The sequence below is a fragment of the Neoarius graeffei genome, chromosome 3, assembly GCF_027579695.1.
Source record: "Neoarius graeffei isolate fNeoGra1 chromosome 3, fNeoGra1.pri, whole genome shotgun sequence".
NCBI lineage: Eukaryota > Metazoa > Chordata > Actinopteri > Siluriformes > Ariidae > Neoarius > Neoarius graeffei.
In genome coordinates this window covers 53389445-53412315 of record NC_083571.1, presented here as the reverse complement: position 1 = coordinate 53412315, position 22871 = coordinate 53389445, and the positions used below count along the sequence as shown (strand labels likewise).

At 42.5% G+C, this 22871-nt stretch overlaps 2 protein-coding genes across 12 annotated transcripts in view; both read left to right on the top strand.

The window, feature by feature from the left end:
- Nucleotides 1-22871, top strand: part of LOC132883405 (protein Dok-7-like) — a 105188-nt gene that overhangs the window by 61945 nt on the left and 20372 nt on the right. For 3 of the 11 annotated variants that reach the window (XM_060917007.1, XM_060917005.1, XM_060917010.1), the window contains 4 exons: nt 6689-6737; nt 9075-9713; nt 10587-10675; nt 12495-12564. In XM_060917007.1, coding sequence (XP_060772990.1) covers nt 6689-6737; nt 9075-9713; nt 10587-10675; nt 12495-12564 — 847 coding nt within the window. Of the gene's footprint in view, nt 1-6688; nt 6738-9074; nt 9714-10586; nt 10676-12494; nt 12565-12665; nt 12737-22871 lie in introns of those variants that run through there. The other 8 variants (XM_060917011.1, XM_060917013.1, XM_060917014.1 and 5 more) reach the window with 6 other exon arrangements.
- On the top strand, nt 13777-16668 carry LOC132883407 (SCAN domain-containing protein 3-like). The gene has a single exon (XM_060917015.1). It carries the CDS (start codon nt 14643-14645, stop codon nt 16125-16127), a length of 1485 nt encoding a protein of 494 aa, XP_060772998.1. The 5' UTR covers nt 13777-14642; the 3' UTR covers nt 16128-16668.

Genomic DNA, 22871 nt, shown 5'->3' with positions numbered 1-22871 from the left:
GAGTCATTCACTTCCAAAGTAGAACTGCTAGCAAATGCAATGCAGAATGTGCTACCTCTTGGAGATTGACTCAGATTGACTGTGTGTAAACAGAATTAAGTGTTAAATGTATATTCCAACATTTTCAGTCTCACCTTGATTTACCACATCTGTATGGTATGTGCTATTTTTAAGGAATTTTACCACACATTGATAAGACAGCAAACATGTTCTGTGAAAACTCAATTTGTTTCCCTTATCAAAAAGTATACATCAAGTTCATTTTATTAAGTATACTTAAAGGGGTACCAAATATAATATATACAGTTGCTGATGTGACAAAGTAACATATTCTTAAGTATTCTATCAAATTTATATACTAGAAAACAACGAAATATCTTGGTAATTGTAAATATAATAGGTACTTTATACGCTAAACCGCACAAGAGTCGCCATTTTTAAAAGACCGTGACGTCAGCGCTACCCACTGCACTAACGGAACTCTCTGAAATAGAGGAGAGAAGCGTGTAATCATGGCGTCGGGCGCATCAAGTGAAAGCGACAGCTCTGTCGAATCATACGAAGAGATCCCGCAAGACACACTGCAAGCAGGCTATGGCTTAGAAGGGTACCAGTTTGAACCTAGGAGAGGTACTCTCGACTCCGGTGATGAAATAAGAGAAGAAAGCTCGGATGACGGCGAGGATGAGACCAGGCCCGGCGCCAGGAACAGTTTACTAAGGGGGCAATTAGAAATCGCAAGGGGGCAAATATTTTTCATATAGTGTGTAGTAGTGATGGCGGTCTGACAACGTGTTTCAAACAATTAACTGCGCCAACCACAAAACCACGGCCCCGAAGGTTGCTTTAGTACGGGAAAATCATGTGACATATTACCAGGGCAGTTGCGCTTTATCAACACCCGTGCCCACCTGTTAACCCTCCCCTCTAATTTTCTCACACGCGTTACAACCGGAAAGATGCCAAACATAAAACAACACACACAAACCTACAGGCAAGTCCTTTACATTTAAAATACATACAAATAGCTCCGCGGCATGAAAACAAAACGTCAATGCAAGTCTAAGGTACTTGGCTCGGCGGCCAAAATCATAATTTAAAAAAATCAGCAGACCCCGCGGCTGCACCAGTAATAGCCTTCCTGACTCGCACCGAGTCAACGCTAACCACTTAATCCGCGATCCCAGTTTAGGCGTGTAGGGGACTAAACACTCTGAAGTGATGAATTTTCACCCCTGCTGCATGGGGGGTGACGTCAACGACACATATTCTTACGTTATTTGCGCACAAAGCGGCCCATATATGAACACATACACCGACATAAACGGAGATAAACTTAGCCTACAAAGAAAGAAAATGGATTCACAATATTGTGATTGAATTCGTTTAATTCGGTGGGGGAAAGACTACTCCCGTAAACTGACTGCATATTGCAGAGACAGTGCACTTGTAAGTGTACATGTAAAAACCCTGCCCGCACGACCCCTCCCCCTGTCCTTATCACAGGTCTGTGTGTGCACGGCTGTGTCAGCATTTCACACATACACCCACAATAACAATTAAGAAAACAATTAAGTGATCTGAGTCTCCGTTGAGGGGGCGGGGCTGTAGCCACGAGGGGGCGACGCCCCCTTTCGCCCCCCCACGGCGCCGGGCCTGGATGAGACTGATGCTGACCATGGGCATGGCGAGCGTGGGGCAGAGCGTCTGCGTGCAGGTGACACGGCGTGGTGCTCGTGTGGAAAATGTAACGTAGAGTTGCTCACGAGTCCAGCAGAATTTATTTGCTGCAATGAGATAGGCGCCACCCGTGGACTTGCGAAATCGTCGCAAGAGGCAGAAACAGGTATTTCACACGTGCTATTCCCAACCTCAATGAGCCAACACAACTGGGCACATACATACGTCATGAGTGTTACGCAGAGCAAATGAACGTGCATTCTGATTGGATAAAATTAATATCATGGCGGGCTGTTCAAACTGCGGAAATAGTTTGCTCGAGCTACTTTCAAAACACTATAACTTTCCAACCTTAGAACAAAAAACTTGTAAGTCTTGAATAAGGTTCGTATTTTATTGTTATATTTACTCTATATATTGCCCTCTGTTCCCCTTTAAGTAAAGTTAAAGTATATTTCCTTAAGTGTACTTTTGTGTACCAAGTATACTGACATCAATGTACTTACAGTATACTTGTAAATAAACAAACTAATCTAATACTTCTTGAGACTAAATTGGCCCACTTTTAGTTTATAAAAAGTATACTTTAAGTCTAAGAGAAGTCAACTCTGAGTATACAACTAGTATTTTTTATTTTGTACTGCAAGTTTACCACAAGTAAACTTGTATACTAATAGTTTACTAGTTCTATACTTGTAGTCCACTCTTTAGTTTACAAAAGCATACTTCATAATATACTGGAAATGTACTATGAGTTTATTTGTTTTATACTTCTCGTCCACTTTTTAGTTTACTAAAGTATACTTTGTAGTATACTGAAAATATACAGTCAAGCCGGAAAGTCTGCACACCCCTTTCACCTTCTCCACATTTTATTACGTTACAGACTTATTCTGCAATAGATTGAGTTCATTTTTTGTCACAAAATTCTACACAAAATAGCCCATAATGACAGTGAAAGCTGGTTTTTAGACATTTGTGCTAATTTATTAAAAATCAAAATATAAAATATATGTACACAAGTGTGCACACCCTTTGATGTGACACCCAAAAGTGAGCTGAGGTGCATTTTGTTTCCACTGATACTGCTTGAGATGTTTCTACAACTTAATTGGAGTCCAGCTGTGGTAAATTCAATTGATTGGACGATTGGGGATTGGCAACACCTGCCAATAAGGTTCCACAGTTGACAGTGCATGTCAGAGCAAACTCCAAGCCATGGGGTCAAAGGAATTATCTGCAGACCTCAGAAACAGGATTGTGTCAAGGCATAGATCTGGAGAAGGGTACAGAAAAATTGCTGCAGTTTTACAGGTCCCAAAGAGCACAGTGGCCACCATCATTCATAAATCATTCATTTTCTCTCTGTGCTTTCACGGAAGGCGGTCGCATTTTCTCTGCTCTCCGTCTCCCTCCTTTTTTTTTTCCCTGCTTGTGCTCCTTTGTCTCGTCTCGTCTGTCTACACTTTTGATAGACTCTCTCTGCATTACTCTCTAAACTAAAAAAAAAAAAAATCATGGAATTGATAAACTGGTCTCCTAACGAAATTGACAGTTTTCTCGACGAGAAGCCTGGGTTCGGGGGAACCCGCCTGTCCTGCCGGAATGTTCGCGGCTGGTTACACAATGGATGCTTGGGAGCGGTGGCGGGTCGTGTGCCTGGCGATTCTTTCTGTGGAGGACATTGAAGATATCTACCTATTCGGAACCATGATTACAGGACTTTTGCTGATTGGATTAGGCATTGCCCTGGTTTATCGAGGAACTCAGACAACGGTGACATCTGTTCAAAGCCCCATAAAGCTGCCCGATATGATTGAAGCGGTGGGCAGAGCTGTTGGCACTCAGACTGTGGTTATTCAGAACTTGAACCACAACATGGATGACATCATGGAGAAGCTTTCGGCTTTGCAAAGAAAAAGTATTTCGGAGACCAAATTGGACAAAAATGGACGAAAAGATTGGACGTGCAAAAAATGCGTCTGCTCGCCCCAAGACCAAACAATCCCAATCTTATCTGCTTTCGGCTCTCTGAGACAGCACCGGTCTCGGCCAAGGCCGTTGCTGGGACAACATCTCCCCCTGAAGGTCACTGCTGTGAGACGCTCTCGCATTCCTCGCATTCCTTCCCCCACTTCCCGCGGTCACTGCTTTCACCCCCAGTATGACAAGCGGGTGCGTGACCAGCGCCCTCATGGCTGCAGGAGCGGACGGCTGCTTGCTTGCGCTGGGTTACCTCTACCTCCCCCCCTCCCCCCCACCCCTGATCGCTCCCCCCTTTCCCCCACTTCCCCCCCTCAAGTCCCGTGTTTTCATGTTGTAAAGTGTACTTGTGTTTTTTGTGCTTATGTGCTGAGGTTTTTTTTTTAATGTTCCCACACTGTACTCCTCACTGTAGCATAGGGTGGGGTTTGCTTTTTTCTCCTCTCCTTTCCTCATGTTCTCTGTAATTTCTTTTTCCCTGTCTTCCTGTCCTGTCTACTTCCCCTCTGTTAATTGTGTGTGTATGTATGTATGTATGTATGTATGTATGTATGTATGTATGTATGTATGTAAGGACAGGTTGATGGTCAATTTCACTGGTACAGTGATAATAAAGGGTTCATTCATCATTCAAATGGAAGAAGTTTGGAACCACCAAAAATCTTCCTGGACCTGGCCGCCCAGCCAAACTGAGCGATCGGGGAAGACGGGCCTTGGCCAGGGAGGTGAGCAGGAACCCGAGGGTCACTCTGACAGAGCTCCAGTGTATCCTTGTGGAGATGGGAGAACCTTTCAGAAGATCAACCATCCAGGCAGCACTCCACAAATCAGGCCTTTTATGGTAGAGTGGCCAGATGGAAGCCATTCCTTAGTAAAAGGCACACGACAGCCTGACTGGAGTTTGCCAAAAGGCACCTAGAGGACTCTCAAACCATGAGAAACAAGATTCTCTGGTCTGATGAAACCAAAATTGAACTTTTTGGCCTGAATACCAAATGTCATGTCTGGACGAAACCAGGCACCGCTCATCACCTGGCTAATGCCATCCCTACAGTGAAGCATGGCAGTGGCAGCATCATGATGTGGGGATGTTTTTCAGCAGCGGGAACAGGGCAACTAGTTCTGATAGAGGGAAAGATGAATGCGGCTAAGTACACAGAGATCCTTGAAAACCTGCTCCAGAGTGCTCTGGACCTCAGACGGGGGCGAAGATTTTAACTTCTAACATGACAACGACCCGAAGCACACAGCCAAGAGAACAAAGGAGTGGCTTCAGAGAAAGTCTGAGCCCAGACCTGAATCCAGTTGTACATCTGTGGAAGGAGCTGAAAATGGCTGTGTACCGATGCTCCCCATCCAACCTGATGGAGCTTGCAAGGATATGCCAAGAGGGATGGGCAAAAATGTCCAGAAACAAGTGTGCCAAACTTGTAGCTTTTTTCCCCAAGATGCCTTGAAGCTGTAATTGCTGCTAAAGGTGCATCAACCAAGTATTAGGCTAAGGGTGTGTACAGATATGTAACCCCTAAATAACCTATTTTTGTCAGTAAAATAAAATTGCATATTTTCTAAAAACGTGCTTTCACTTTGTCATTATGAGCTATTTTGTGTAGGATTTTGTGACAAAAAATGAACTCAATCTATTGCAGATTAAGTCTGTAACGTAATAAAACGTGGAGAAGGTGAAAGGGGTGTGCAGACTTTCCAGCTTGAGTGTCCTATTGGTTTACTCGTTACACACTTCTAGTCCACTTTTTAGTTTATAAAAGTATACTTTATAGCATATTGGAAATATACTCTTAGTTACTGCTTCTATACATCTAGTCCACTTTTAGTTTTGAAGTTTACTGCAATTACCCTTCCAGGTCTACTGTTAGTTTTCTAGCCCGAACCTTTACCGAATTGCACACTACCAGTAGACAACCTTAAGTGTTTTGTACCTAAAGTTACAATGAAGTTATAAAGGTAAGAATTCACAAAATAACAGATATTCAGGATTAAGAACATTTTTTCATTTTCTTTAAAAATCAAAATTTAAAGCAACATTGTATTAAATGCCAAAATATAAAAACATGGCAATGACAACTGAAATTGACATCCAAGCTCTAAAGAAATAATAAAAAATAATTAATTATCCCACTCAGGAGAAATAAAAAACAACCTTTGATGAGATTTGCCTTGATTTTTTTTTTGATGAAATTGTAAAAATTCGGATGTATTTTGGTGATGGCGTATAATGACAGCCAGTATGATTTGAAGTCTGTCACCTTTGTTTACAAATTTGTTGGCAAATAAAATAGAGAAATGTTTATCTGTCTCTTTGTGGGTTAATAACACTGTGTACATAAAAGATAAGTTTAAGTTCCAACACTGTTTACTCTTAAGCTATTCCATCCCAGAGCTGACCACAAACTTATGGTGCATGTTTAAAAGATGGGATTTCAAACATGCTGCTGTAGATCACAAAGAAGCCAATGTGTGTGAAAAAGGAAGTATTTTATAGGCTACTATCAAAATGATGAGCACAACTACAGGGCAAGTACATTTAAACATAAGGCACAAATATTTTAATACTTTATTACACTTTTGTTAAGTACATCTTGATCAAAAGTTTAAGTATAAGCTTAATATACTTAGACTTTTCTATATACTTTTAAGTATAAGCCAAGTATACTCACGTATAACTTTATTAAGTATATCTATGATAAGTAAGTAAAAAGTAAACTGAAAGCATACTCTCTTTAGTTTAAAAGAAGCATACTAGAAGCGCCCTTGAATAAACTTCTTTTTTTTTGTAAGGGTGATTAATGGATGTCAAAAGACAGATGCTGAATTCTGGCAGTCAGTGTTTATGTAAAATAGATTTTTATACATCAGTTTCTCATGGAAATAAAAAACCAACCCTGAAGCCTACATTATCCCATAAGTGAGTTTTGAAGTTAAGTGCTTTTCTGTTCTTTTCTCATTTGTAGGTGTTTGTTCTCCAGCAGTGTTAACTAATTAGATGATTTCTGTTCTTGAACAGAGAGCACCCTTACCTCAGGCTGGAGCTTCACTACAGCATGGTGTGCCAGGTAGGACATCCTGCATGCTCAACAGCTATGAACAGCTGCACTCGAAAGCTTATGTAATGTTTGGTTATGTTGACAAGAATATTCAGTACCATTTAGCACAGTAAAATTCAGTAATTCAGTTTAACCATTAGGCTACATTTACAAGGACATTTTAAAGTCCATCAAACTCACACTTCTTGCTGTTCAACCCTGATAACATTGTTCACTACCACCATATGCTAACACATGGCAACACAAGTAGATAATCTCATCTCATCATCTCTAGCTGCTTTATCCTGTTCTACAGGGTCGCAGGCAAGCTGGAGCCTATCCCAGCTGACTACGGGCGAAAGGCGGGGTACACCCTGGACAGGTCGCCAGGTCATCACAGGGCTGACACACAGACACAGACAACCATTCACACTCACATTCACACCTACGCTCAATTTAGAGTCACCAGTTAACCTAACCTGCATGTCTTTGGACTGTGGGGGAAACCGGAGCACCCGGAGGAAACCCACGCGGACACGGGGAGAACATGCAAACTCCACACAGAAAGGCCCTCGCCGGCCACGGGGCTCGAACCCAGACCTTCGAACCCCGTATGTCGAGCATGTATAGCATATTTGACAATAAAGTTGACTTGACTTGACTTATATTTCTATGAGAAGCAGCACTGAGGCTGACCAAATAAATGTCTGAAATAAACATCTACAGTGGTGCTTGAAAGTTTGTGAACTCTTTAGAATTTTCTATATTTCTGCATAAATATGAACTAAAACATCAGATTTTCACACAAGTCCTAAAATTAGATATAGAGAACCCAGTTAAACAAATGAGACAAAAATATTACACTTGGTCATTTATGTATTGAAGAAAATGATCCAATATTACACATCTGTGAGTGGCAAAAGTATGTGAACCTTTGTTTTCAGTATCTGGTGTGACCCCCTTGTGCAGCAATAACTGCACCTAAACATTTCCGGTAACTGTTGATCAGTCCTGCACACCGGCTTGGAGGAATTTTAGTCCATTCCTCCGTACAGAACAGCTTCAACTCTGGGATGTTGGTGGGTTTCCTCACATAAACTGCTCGCTTCAGGTCCTTCCACAACATTTCGATTGGATTAAGGTCAGGACTTTGACTTGGCCATTCCAAAACATTAACTTTGTTCTGATTTAACCATTCTTTGGTAGAACAACTTGTGTGCTTAGGGTCGTTGTCTTGCTGCATGACCCACCTTCTCTTGAGATTCAGTTCATGGACAGATGTCCTGACATTTTCCTTTAGAATCCGCTGGTCTATTTCAGAATTCATTGTTCCATCAATGATGGCAAGCCGTACTGGCCCAGATGCAGCAAAACAGGCCCAAACCATGATACTGCCACCACCATATTTCACAGATGGGATAAGGTTCTTATGCTAGAATGCAGTGTTTTTCTTTCTCCAAACATAACACTTATCATTTAAACCAAAAAGTTCTATTTTGGTCTTATCCATCCACTAAACATTTTTCAGTAGCCTTCTGGCTTGTCCACGTGATCTTTAGCAAACTGCAGAGGAGCAGCAATGTTCTTTTTGGAGAGCAGTGGCTTTCTCCTTGCAACTCTGCCATGCACACCACTGTTGTTCAGTGTTCTCCTGATGTTGGACTCATGAACATTAGCCAAAGTGAGAGAGGCCTTCAGTTACTTAGAAGTTACCCTGGGGTCCTTTGTGACCTCGCCGACTATTACACGCCTTGCTCTTGGAGTGATCTTTGTTGGTCGACCACTCCTGGGGAGGGTAACAATGTTCTTGAATTTCCTCCATTTGTACACAATCTGTCTGACTGTGGATTGGTGGAGTCCAAACTCTTTACAGATGGTTTTGTAACCTTTTCCAGCCTGATGAGCATCAACACTTTTTTTTTTCTGAGGCCCTCAAAAATCTCCTTTGTTCGTGCCATGATACACTTCCACAAACATGTGTTGTGAAGCTCAGACTTTGATAGATCCCTGTTCTTTAAATAAAGCGGGGTGCCCACTCACACCTGATTGTCATCCCATTGATTGAAAACACCTGACTCTAATTTCACCTTCAAATTAACTGCTAATCCTAGAGGTTCACATACTTTTGCCACTCACAGATATGTAATATTGGATCATTTTCCTCAATAAATAAATGACCAAGTGTAATATTTTTGTCTCATTTAAAGGGTTCTCTTTATCTTCTTTTAGGACTTGTGTGAAAAATCTGATGTTTTAGGTCATATTTATGCATAAATATAGAACATTCTAAAGGGTTCACAAACTTTCAAACACCACTGCGGATACTTTTTGAAGGTCCCATTCTCACAACATCAGACGTTGCTTCAGCAGGTGGAAACTCTACCGGTTTCATCTGTGATACGTCAGCTCAAGCCACCAATCTGGAGTGGAATCCCCAAACAGATATGTCGACATTTGCAAGTTCAATTACAGATAACAAACTGCAAGAGGGAAGCCCTAAGAGCTACATAGACAATCTGTCTGATCTGTTCAGACATTATTCTCAATGGAAGATGGATACAGTGTCAATTAAACCAAGGCTGCCTGATCCTGTAAGGCTTTATTGTCCTCCAGGGAAGAATAGCCTGAGATCAGCCCAATCTGGTTCATATATCCCTATGGCTTCAGCATTAGCATCACCTCGGTGCCCTTCATCTTGCCAAGTTTACACCACCATTCCTTCCCAGCATACCTCCCGCTCAACAATCTATGAGAACTGCCTACAATGTAGAAAAGGTCAGGATGGCTGCATGCTGCCCAAGGCTGTTCCTCCAGTAATTGGTAGCTTGAGCCACCCATCTGAATGGAAGAGCACTGGTGGCCAGGGTCACTTTCCCTTTCTCCAGGAGCTGAGTGCTAGTTTCTGGGGATTAAGCTTTGAGATCCTCCCTGCGGAAGAACCTTCTCATCTCCCTGCACTCACCACCCAGCCACCCTTGCAGCTCGGTAATGGAGAAACAGTGGGAGGTAAGGGATCAACCAGGAGCCTCAGCTCAATCCAAACTGGGCACTCTTATAGTCTAACCAAAGAGAACAAAAGAGCACTCACTCCTTGTTTGATTTACCTTTGAAGATCTTTCCTGAACATTTTCTTCTCTTTTGTGTTTGTTTCTTTCTGACAAAGTAATAAAACACCTTTTCCTCTTACTGGGTGTGTGCCCTCTTCCTTTCTTGGCCTGTTTTTCCTTCCTTATGCCTGCTGCTTCTGCCCCACTCACCAACCCGGCCCCTTTCATCAATTCTTTCTTGTACGTACTTGCTGTCTTGAAGTTATGGATGGTTAGAAGGAATCTCTGGCTTCTGACAGACTTTGAAATTAAGTCATGGTAGCAGTTATTATTTTAAAGTGATGTGTGGTAAGCTCAGTTTTGAGTAATAGAACCCCTTAGGCCAAGATATTTTGGCAATCTAGCTAGGGCTGCCATCTGAAGCACCAGCCCACAGACTGATAAACAAATGGTCTAACTATATTCAGACCAAAGGCTTAGCTGACACTCTACCATAGATCTCAACTTGTCTTCACAAGGCAAGAGTAAGTGCATATATTTGTATCGAAAAGATGATGCTAAACTTAAGCACATATATAATATGTGGACTGTTCGAGCTGTTGTGCACAAGAGATCACAAAATACATGAACCTGATAACCACTACATGTAGACCACAACTGGTCTTATAAGCCATAGGAGATCAAAATGTATTTGATTGAAGTCATATTGGTAATTCCAGATGCTGCTCAGGGTTCCAGTGATTCCCAGATAGCATTTACTTACTCATGTTCATGTGCATGCATTGTATCAAGATTGTCCATTAAATTACATTTTGTTATTTTTCCTGTACAGATAAGAAGCAGAGAAGTCAGGAAGAAAGAGAGAAAATGGATCCTGCCTATGAGATCATGGAGGGCCAAACCACAGACAGGAGCTCAGAGGTTCAACACTGAATGAGATGAAGGGTCTGGCACTGCCTTAGACAGGCTGTGATAGAGAGAGAGAGAGAGAAGGCGCGGGGAACAGAATCATGTTTATGTCTTAAGTGTGTAAACTAGTTAGAGCTTGTGATAAGCCATGTGTTCTGAACAGAGTGTGTTGTGTAAGAGATTGGACATAGAATTTTCACACCCTCCTACAAGACAATCATAAAGAAAGAAGCCTCTTATTCTGGCATATCTTTTTTTCCCTTTCTTTCTCTCTTTCTGTCTCAACATCCCTTTGGGAGAAAAAAAAGCTTAATGAGCACACGGGGAATTTCTGACCGCACTAACCCAGCCTGGAATGAGAACCTGTAGTAGAGATTCAGTGCGTAATAATTATGGTGGGTTTTCACATGACCTTATGTGAACATGGACATGATTCTTAATTGAATTACAATCTAGTATTTTAGTAATACTAAGTACTTATTGACTGAGTGGGAGGGCCGTACAAATGATCAAGAGCCAAATATTTTCCCGTCTGGCCCGGCCTAAGTCAGTCAATAAGCATTTTATCATATGACCTTTTTTAACTAACATACCGTACACAGTGGAAAACAATGAACAACGGTGTGTGAAAAACGAACCAGTCAATTTTTATTTGATTGATGGCAAGCCATTTATATGCTGAATTACCTTTTGCACAAATTTGAAACAACAGTTTTTGAAGTCTGGGGCGGCACGGTGGTGTAGTGGTTAGCGCTGTCGCCTCACAGCAAGAAGGTCCTGGGTTCGAGCCCCAGGGCCAGCGGGGGCCTTTCTGTGTGGAGTTTGCATGTTCTCCCCGTGTCCGCGTGGGTTTCCTCCGGGTGCTCCGGTTTCCCCCACAGTCCAAAGACATGCAGGTTAGGTTAACTGGTGACTCTAAATTGAGCGTAGGTGTGAATGTGAGTGTGAATGGTTGTCTGTGTCTATGTGTCAGTCCTGTGATGACCTGGCGACTTGTCCAGGGTGTACCCCGCCTTTCACCCGTAGTCAGCTGGGATAGGCTCCAGCTTGCCTGCGACCCTGTAGAAGGATAAAGCAGCTAGAGATAATGAGATGAGATGAGTTTGAAGTCTCGGCGGCACGGTGGTGTAGTGGTTAGCGCTGTCGCCTCACAGCAAGAAGGTCCGGGTTCGAGCCCCGTGGCCGGCGAGAGCCTTTCTGTGCGGAGTTTGCATGTTCTCCCCGTGTCCGTGTGGGTTTCCTCCGGGTGCTCCAGTTTCCCCCACAGTCCAAAGACATGCAGGTTAGGTTAACTGGTGACTCTCTAAATTGACCATAGGTGTGAATGTGAGTGTGAATGGTTGTCTGTGTCTATGTGTCAGCCCTGTGATGACCTGGCGACTTGTCCAGGGTGTACCCCGCCTTTCGCCCGTAGTCAGCTGGGATAGGCTCCAGCTTGCCTGCGACCCTGTAGAACAGGATAAAGCGGCTAGAGATAATGAGATGAGATGAGATGAGTTTGAAGTTGTGTCACTCATTTTTCAAAGTAACAATTCAGAGCAAAATGAAAATGGCGGAAGCAAGGGAAACCGGTCCGGAGCTGCATATGGCTTTTTCCAGACCAGATTCCAAAATCCGTATCTGCCCAGTCACATGACTTTTTTTTTTCCCAATGGTTTTATAAAGAGCATGCGTGTGGGTCTGTACGGGTCATGTGATAATATTTTTTATCTGATGTGTTTTCATATAGCATGTTGTTACTGCCTTCTCTCTTCTATAAGATTTAAATGTATTCAATACATAGCAAACAGTATTTGTCACCTAGTGACCATACCACGTGACTCTCTTTCAGTCAGATGAGAAAAGCGGATTTGAGCTGATTGGCAGCTATGGGCAGCAGAGGAGCACTGATGATCCTGAAGGTGAGCAACCATGTTTCCTCGGACTTTGAAAAACAACCTTGGGTGCTTCAGATGTCAGTACATCTGCTTATTTGATACATGTTTCGTTTTGTATGTTTCAGCTGGACAGTGTCGTCCTATGGGGTAAACATCGATGTCCAAGTAAACCACTTGTTTTCACTACTGACAGTCTCATCATGTTATTATAAGTATCTGAAAACATGGAAAGGATCCCTATAGAGATACATCTGTCTGTTTACCTCAATAACTGTAAAGATACTGTAGAAAGTGACTGTTTTTACAGTCATTGTTTTACCTTTCCAGAGATGTCCACAAGCACCTGCGACTGGCAGTTTCCTCCGCCTACACAGACGGTCTGCGCCAGCTACTCGATCCGAGAAAAAAACAACAACTTGCCTTTCAATGTTCAAGCAATTTATATAGTCTGCTGCCCGTAATTTGCTGCAAATCCAATTATTTCACCACAAAATTGTCTTTGACTCGGGTCTAGCATGACCGGAAGTGATGCAGTATTTGTTGATCGATTCTCATGGTCTGATTGGCTGAGCCAGACCACGTGTATGTCATAGCATATGTAGTTATGTTACACCATGTAGTTATGTTACAGAGCCAGGCAGCATACTACAGAGGCTAACTGAGAAAGCCAAAAAGACATGCATCTGGAGGGAAACTTCATACAAACATTGCAAGTATTTTACAGGGAAATTGTTAGTAATTTGTGAGCTGAGAATGCACCAGTAGGCATGTAAATTTCAAAATTTTCTGGGAGGAATGCCCCCAGACCCCCCTTAGCATTAGTGTGCTGCGCCGGCGACTGCCTACTACTTTGTTTTAGCCGACTACTTCAGATTTTCTGGAGAACCCTGCTTTCTCTTCTTCCAGTCTCTGATGCAGCACCCCATTCAGTGCCTGTATCACACAGGGGCTGTTTTCTGAGGTTTATAAAATAAGAAGTCTCTTTCCAAAGTAGTGCCTGAATATTACGCTGAATATGATAGTGTGGATGAGGAATTTGACTTTGATGGCATCCCCATTTATTTGATCCAGAAAACAGGCCCCATGTGATAATCGACTACAGGATCCTTTCCATGTTGTAAGACACTTATACTAACATTATGAGCCTGTCAGTGGCGAAATCAAATGACTTCATTTGGCATAAATGTTTGCCCTGTAGGATTATACTGTCTAGCCATTTTGTGGTTGCCAGTTACAGTGTTCTAACTCAATACCGGACCAGTATAGTTCATTTTCTCCCTAGTGTCAATTTGGACACAACAGTTGGGGAAATAGAGCTAAGGTTAAAAAAAAAAATACTGAAGTTTTCCTTGAAGGTTCTGGATAATGGTTGATTTTCTGGTGCTTTCACATATGTATCATTTAGTCCGGTGTTTCTCAATCTATGGGCTGTGGACCGGTACCGGTCTGTGAGAAGATTACCGTCGGTCCGCAAGCCTGCCTCTGCACTAGTAGTCAGTATTATAATTTCAAACTACTGGTCACTGTCAATCAGATTATGTAGAAGAGCGATTGGCTGGCTCTGCTCTCAGTGCTTTTGTCACTGTGTGCCACGTAGCGTAAGTCCCGCCCCCACATTCTAGAATGTTAAGCGTTCCTGCCCACGTGAGGTTGCACACTTGCACTTATTCATTCATTCTGTCCCAAGTCCAGTCATTCGCACACACACGCTTTATGAGAGCAATATCATGGCATGTTCAAAGCAAGCTACTCTTGACTCTTTCTTTGGAAAGCGCCCATCTGACAGTGCAGATACACATGAGCCAGAGGCAAAAACCTATCGCCCATTCACTCGCAATTATGACCCTTCATACGTACAATTCGGCTTTATTTCAAGTGATAGTTGTCCCCCGAAACCAATCTGTTATCTGCCAAACCATGCTAAGCAACGAAGCTATGAAGCCATCCAAATTACGCCGGCATTTGGAAACTAAACATTCACATGTCAAGGATAAATCAGAGGATTTTTTCAGAAGAAAATGTGATGAATTGGCCACCCAAACTAAAGTGTTGAAAAGTAATTTGACTGAGAATGAAAAGCTAACAAACGCGTCATACGGTACATGATTTCACACCACATTTCCAAATGTCAGACACCCTGCACAATTTGGGAGAAGCTAATTATGCCTTCAGTTGTTACTGCTTGTAGTGAGGTGTTGCGTCCGGCTGCTGCAGCCAAAGTAAAAGAGATTCCTCTGCCAAATTACATGGTCTGTCGTCGAATTGACGATATGGCGGCAGACATCGAAATGCAAATTTTAGAAAGGACGAAGTCATCTGACTGGTTTGCCATTCAATTGGATGAGACCATGGATCTCTCAAACTTGGCTGTGCTTCTGGTCTACATCAGATATGCTCATGAGGGCCGGTTTCATGAGGATTTTTTGTTTTGTAAGGTGCTTGCAGGGACCACAACCGCTGGAGAAATATTCCGTATGCTTGATGGGTACATCTCTGGGCATGGGTTGATATGGGGGCATTGCGTCGGTGTCTGCACAGATGGGGCAGCGGCTATGACCGGCAGGCACAACGGAGTTGTTGCTCGGGTAAAAGCCGTTTCACCATCAGTGCAGGCAACGCACTGTGTTATTCATCGAGAGGTACTTGCATCTAAACGCCTGTCCACAGAGCTTCATGAAGTTTTAAATCAAGTGGTCAAAATAGTGAACTTAATTAAGGCCAATCCGACAAATTCCCGTCTTTTTACAGCTCTGTGTGATGAGATGGGTGCAGATCATGTTCATCTGCTCTTGCACTTTGAGGTTCGTTGGCTGTCACAGGGTAAAGTGGTGAACAGAGTGTACGAGTTGAGGCATGAGGTTGAGGCATTCTTGACAAATAAACAGTCCAATCTTGCTGATTACCTGCGAGATCAGTCTTGGCTTATAAAGGTAGCTTATCTTTCTGACATCCTGGACCATTTCAGTATGCTAAACCTGTCGATCCAAGGCCAAGCGTGTGACATTTTTCAAGCCAATGATAAAATCATGGCTTTCAAAAAGAAGCTCTCAGTCTGGACCAACAGAGTTAATAGAGGTGTGTTTGACATGTTCGGCTGTCTGTCGTCTCTGGCCGATGAAGGTGTGGATTTGGGGCAGGTGCCGGCAGTGATCGTGCAACACCTTACCGAAACACTGCGTCATTTTGATTCATACTTCCCCTCAAAATCCCATCTCACACAAAAGCAATGGGTAAGAGTTCCGTTCACCAACCCAGAAACGAGCGCTCTGCCACCTGTGGTGCAGGATAAACTTCTGGAGCTTTCGTGCGATGCTGGTCTGCAGTTGAGATTTGGTCGACTTTCTCTGTCTGAATTCTGGCTGTCATGCTGCGATGAATATCCCCAGCTGAGTGAGATGGCAGTAAAAACACTGATGCCTTTCCATTCAACATACCTCTGCGAGACCGCATTTTCACATTTGACAGCCACAAAGACAAAACACCGAAACAGGCTCAACTCAGAAAACACGCTCCGAGTGGCCTTGTCACCCTGTCTTCCTCGTTTCGACCTGTTAGTGGCAAGAAAGCAGGCACATCCTTCGCATTAGAATGCTGACTTTTCTTTTACCAAATCTCTGTGGGTGACTGGGCCTGTCATTTGAGGTTAAAAGTCAGCACGTAGCCTATGTTCAGTTCTCCCTTCATACTGGGACTGTGTAATCAGTCAGTATTAGGGCTAGAGTGGGTCTTTAGGTTTCTCGGTTTGAGGTCCCATGTTTCTGGTAGACCTTTTAATAAGTGTGTGTATCACTGTAACGTTTCTGTGTTGGTGGGTGGAGCACAGAGGACGGCAGGACAGAGATACGGTTTGACAGACTGTTTTATTTTCACTTTTCAGTGCAAATATTTTCTACTCTCAGCCACACACGCACACACATTCCAGTCATCTGGTTGTGGAGAGAGCTCCTTCCGCTCTCGCTCTCCCTCCTGATATAGGGCGCGGTCACTGGGAAGACACACAAACACAGGTTAATTGCTCTCAGGTGTAGTGATTCTGCCACTTACCTTCCCTGACTCCGCCCTCCTGTCACAGACCGGCGCTTGACCACACCCCTGCTGCCACAGGCACTGTTTGGCAGTGCTTCAAGTTCAAAGGTGTAGTTAAAAAAAAAAAAAACTAAAACACAAGTAAAAAAAAAATCTTGGTTTAATGGTTCTTACGCAAATGGTAATAATAGGTTATTAATAATAATAATAATAATAATTCTGCCAATGCACTCCTGTTAGGTCTTATTTAGCCAAAATATTATGCTGGTATAAGCCTGCTACTTGTAACAAGTACTACTAACAAAACAAAATAAAATAAATAATAAACTATGTATGTATGTATTAGGGTGCATCAGTTGCCCCCTAAAAATGAAAAGCTCCTCTGATCATGATGCATTTTTGTTTTTATGTTCCTTTTGGTAAGAAAACACACTGGGTGAAATATTTTGACAAAATTCAAAAGTTTAATGGTGGCACCAGGAGCTCAAAGTTATGGAAAAAGCTGCTATTTTATGACAAAATTTCGATCACTTTTCATGAAACATTCATATCATCTCTAGCCGCTTTATCCTGTTCTACAGGGTCGCAGGCAAGCTGGAGCCTATCCCAGCTGACTACGGGCGAAAGGCGGGGTACACCCTGGACAAGTCGCCAGGTCATCACAGGGCTGACACATAGACACAGACAACCATTCACACTCACATTCACACCTACGCTCAATTTAGAGTCACCAGTTAACCTAACCTGCATGTCTTTGGACTGTGGGGGAAACCGGAGCACCCGGAGGAAACCCACGCGGACACGGGGAGAACATGCAAACTCCGCACAGAAAGGCCCTCGCCGGCCACGGGGCTCGAACCCGGACCTTCTTGCTGTGAGGTGACAGCGCTAACCACTACACCACCGTGCCGCCCTCATGAAACATTATGGCACCTTAGAGTATACCAAATATCTTAGATACACATTTTTAGTACATATTCTAAATATATTATCAAGCACAGTTTGAGTTTTAGCTGTTCATTGAATCATTGTTCAACTACTTTTAAACAATACAAATGTATTATGAATCACATTAATGCTTCTCAATCCCTTGCAAAGGTTCTTAACATGATCTCTGGCTCACAAGAAATCAATAAATGGAGTCCAACATTATGATTCAAACCTTACGCGAAAACATAAAATAAGCATTTTTTGGCAAAAAATGAACCTCATGGTGCCGCCATTAGACTTTTGAATATGGTCAAAAAATTTTACAGGATGTCTTTATTGGTGAAAAGGAACACCCAAACAAAAATACATCAGATTTTATGAAAGTGAGGGCAACTGATGCACCCTAGTATGTATTTATCTATCTATGGAGGCGCACACAATGTGTGTGTGTGTGTGGGGGGTGACGCACAGAGGCGTAGGCCTATGCAGGGCCTTGCAGCACCAAGGCCTAACATTACTGGGCCCCAGAGCAAAGAAGTTTGAGAAACCCTGGTTTAGTCCATTTGAATCAAACCATGGTGCAAGTTTTCCCCTTTGTGCAGTTCATTGAGTGAGGTATTCTCAGTCTGGTTCCAAGCCAATTCTATTATGGTTTGAGTAGTGAGAAAGTGATTCAACCATGCATCACATAAACTGCAGGAAATGAACCAAATATGACGTACAGGAGTTTTGGTTGGTGGAAGTGTTTTTGTAGATGTGAGGTGACTTAGCCAAAGGACAGAGCTGTAGCACTGCCAAATTTGTGAGATGTTTTAAACCAGTTACAAGGGAAAAAAATACTAGATGTGTTCCACTAAACATTTTAAACTAGTTATTCATGTAATCATCAAATAATTATCCCCCGCCCAAACGAAGTTTGACGGAGGATATAGAAATGGGTTCCGTCCGTCTGTCCGGTCACGTTTTCGTTTCCAGGCCATATCTTTAAAACTACTGAAGATATCCTCATGAACCTTTGTATACATATCAAGCAACATGTGAACTGGTGCCTTTCGCTATTTTGGATTTTTGAAAAAAAGTATTTTTCAAATTTTTTATATAAATAGATTTTGACTTAGTTTCTAAGAGCAATGTTCGTTTCCGGAGCATATATCCAAAACTATTCATGATACGGATTTGAAACTTGGTGTACATGTTAACAGGGTGATGTAGATGTGCCTTTTCATACTAAGAAATTTGAGAAATTTTAATTTTTCATGTTTCCATGGAAGCAATTTTAGACTTAGGGTGTATTCAGACCAGGATAGTTCGATAGTTCACTTGCTTTGGTCCAAACCAAATGTTTTTTTGTTTTTTCATTTTGGTGCAGTTTGCTTTCACACTGTACATTTTAGTAAGCGGACCAAAATCTGTCAACAAAGCCACGCGCCCTGAGGTCGTTCAGCTATTGGTCAGAGACGACACGCGCACAAAGCGCTGTTCTGGGGAGCGCGTGAACCCCTTCTCCTTCATTTTCTCACTGAATACAGCAAACACTTCGGCATTTTTGTGTGTTCTCTCCAAAAGCTCAGATATGTGGACATCTGCCCATATATCCACAAGGGTACGCGTTTCTTCCTCGGCCCACGTTTGCCCCCTACTCATTTTTTGTACTCTGTAGTCTAGCCTACCACTGGTCTGAACGACTATTGTAAGGTTCCCTTGACAACTGAAACAGTGTTTGCTCTTTGCGGTGGAGTGTCAAGACTCTGTTTCCCATAATGCTCGACAAACGACGGAAGCTCCCGAGGTACAAAAAAGCAAAACTGTCGGATTAGGTCCGGTCTGCTCTCACACCTCCAAAAGATCCGCACCAGGGTTCCTTTGGTCCGGACCGAGTCTGACCTTGCAGCTCGGTCTCGGTCTGCTTGTTTGGTCCGGACCAGAGTTCGGTGGTTTGTATTCAGACCAACTCAAAAGGTCTGGACCAAGGGAAATTTGGTTTGTTTGGTCGTTTGGTCCGGACCAAACAACGTAGGTGTGAATACGGCATTAGTCTCTCTGTCTTAGGGGTAGGTTTTGTTTCCGGAGCAGAACTTGAAAACTGAGTGGTATGGTCTTGAAAGTTGGTGTATGTGTTGATTAAGTAATGTATATGTGCCTTTTGATACTAAGAAATGTGAGAAATTTAAATTTTTAGCTCACCTGGACCAAAGGTCCGGTGGGCTTATGCCATGGGCTGCTGAGGTCAGTGTAAAGAGGTAGGGTGGGTTTCCTGCAGCAAAACTTGAAAAATGTGACAAATAATATCTTGAAAGTTGGTATATAGGGCGGGGGATATAGATGACTCTGTCTTCTTGTTTATTTAGCACTGACTCTGTGTTTCTATGTACACTTGTCAAAGATGGCATCAATTTCGCTCTGACTCACTTAGACTCACCAAAAGGAGATGTGAAAAGGTGTGAAAGCTCGCACAGTAATGCATGGTCTTTTGTAGACTATAGTCTTCAGTCAAATTGGACAGAATTAATTTCTAGTATGGCTCCAGAAGCACATTTCCCCAATTTGGACTTGAAATGTTGATAAAACCTAACTGCAAGGGTATAGCTAGCAACATCCAGCCACACCTTGCAGCATCTTAATTGCAAGTTTATACTTGCTCCAGAGGAAGATTTTATGACTGGTTGTGAAGAAATCTCTTTACTTAGAACTGAGTTTTTGGCTCATTAACATTTAACTTACAAAAACATTAATCTTAGCAACAGCATAATCAACTCTAATGGTGATGATACACGGGGCAACTTTTTGGGCAATGTTGCCGAGCAATGTTGCTGGGCAATTGCGTTTTGACTCTTTTCTATTGAGATTGGGCAACATTGTTTCTTTCTGAATGGTTTTGATAATCTCTGGCAACTTTTTGAGATAAGCCAATCAGAACGCGAGTATCGAGTCATGTGACCTCCGGTGAGGTTCGGATCAGAAATTTCAAACAAATATGGCGGCCGCTCAGTGTCAGTGGAGTGAAGAGATGGAGAGACTCCTCATCTGTTTTTACACCGGTAAGTTGTTATTTTAATATTCTATATGGAGGAATTTACCTCACCAAAGCTCTAAAAAACAACAGACAGCTTGATTAAATGGTCACAGCAAAAATTAAGACATCGATTTTTTTTAGCTAACTGTAAACTGCCGTTGCTAACTGTTGTTGCCCATTGTTAGTTGCCCTGAAAAGTTGCCCTGTGTCTCACCTAGTTGCCCGTTGCCAGCAACATTGCTCGGCAGCATTGCCCAAAAAGTTGCCCCGTGTATCATCACCATAAGATTTGAGACACTGAGAATTTGGTTACTGGTGCTGACCAGCAGCTCACTAACGGAAATAAACAACAAGCAGGTCAAATGAAAGATGGTTGATCTAGAACACTGGATGCACTATCTATATCATCAGTATCCTTGGACACCTTATTCCCAAGATTAATGTTGTTGCTAAAGTTGAATAGTGCGTCCCTTCACCATCAGAGAAATCATTCTGAATATATAATCTATGCAAACCAACAAAATCTCAAGCTCAGGGTTTGTTTGTTTGTTTGTTTTTTAAATTTTTTAAAAAAAAATTTTAAGTAGTTCTCAATAATTGACCTTCTTTTTGGTCTACCAGCTTTTTACTTTTGCAAAGTAATGCCCAGGTCATACGGCAGGCTGCAACTAGTTTTCAACTACTTGCGTCTATCTGCGATAACAAAATCGCAGGTAGACGCAAGACTGGTCTTGTGTCGAAGCACGACGACACAGATAATGGCAGTGTGTTGCAGAGGGTCTTTAGTAGAGGCAGGGTGACGCAAGTGGATCACGATCTGTTCGTATTTCAGCTGCGATTCGCTTCCAATCGGTGCAAATAGCAGGTTGATGCATGTAGAGGCAAGCAGTCGTGCAACGCTTGAGCGACCACTCGCGGGTTGAAGCAGTTAGTGGCAGCTAGACACAGGCTGACAAGTCTTTAGAGATGGCTGTGATGCATCGCGGGTAGACGCAGACTGCACCTTCAAATAGTTTACAGCAACCTGTGAGCAGTCTTATGGCCTTATATTTTTTTTAAAGGTTTTCTGTGCGCTGTGTCAACTTGCGCCTAAGTGCGTCTGCTTCCGACTGGTGGATCAAGCTTAAAAACTCTGTGTCTTGCAATATATCTGACCACAATGAAGGATTTAACGCTAAACGCCTGCATCCACCTGCGATCAGTCACCACCCGACCGATCGCAGGTCGCAGCATGCGTCTTTCTGCCATCTGACCTGGGCATAATAAAGGCACCCTGGACTGAGAATCCAGTTAGTCTCACCTAGTTAATCTCCTTAAAAGTTGCTTTGCCCAAATCTGTTTTTTACTGATAATGCTGGATTTATCAAGTGAAGATATACTGTTTTTTAACATGAGAAGAATAATAAGTCTCATGTATTCCACATTCCATTTCAAAGCCTTCAGTATGCTGCCTTTCGTAGATGCTAAAAGGATTCAACTTAAATTCAACTGAAATGTTTTTATACTGGACACATACACAGTAGCACCTCCGTATTTAGCCCTCAGCTGCACCGCTCAAATCCTTTAGTTTTCCCAGCTGTCTCTCCTCCCCATCTGTACGCTCTCCTGAAACAGATCAGCTTCCATAGCTTCACTTGCATGCTAATATCGCCATCAGTGTCATTGCACTTGTCATCTTGTATATCACTAACTAGCTGAACAGAGTCTCTGCCGTAGCGCTGAAGTGCATTCTGGAAAGGCTTGCTGTCTCCACTGTTTCTGTGTGGATTTACCATTAATATAACATTGCAATAAAAAACACTTGTTTTTAGGAGCGAACAAACAAAACTTTACCATTATCGCTTGTGTTTGAGATCAGTGGGTTTTTTTTTTTGTATTTTATTAAAAGGCATTGTAATGTCAGTGTGGCCGACAACGAATAAATTCTCCCAGAAATAATGAAAACGCATCACCAACCAACACATTAGCAGCAGAATCGTTATGCACACCACAAGTAATTCAATATAAAGGGTCGTGCTTTCCTTTAAAATTTTTATGTACTTTCTCCTATCATCAATACACGATGTGATGAATTCCCATTGCTTTGCTTTAATGAGAGGTTGGTTTCAGCCAGTGAGTCGCTGACTGTTGCGATTTCTAGAGATCCAAAACACTGAGAAATTGAGTATAAAATCGAATGTGCAGTTTATTCTTTCGTGTACTATACTGATTACAGCATGAACATCGTCAGCGTTCTCTGTCCATTCATGCATGTTGGCATGTGCTTGATGTATACAATACACCATTCAGAATGTTATGAGAATTTTTTTTCCTCTGCAAATTGTGATAGTTGGGTCAGTCTTGAACAGAAGGCCTGTTATAC

Bases quoted from the DNA above. Each gene is read 5' to 3' on its own strand.
- LOC132883407 (XM_060917015.1), top strand. From the start codon at position 14,643: ATGATTTCACACCACATTTCCAAATGTCAGACACCCTGCACAATTTGG.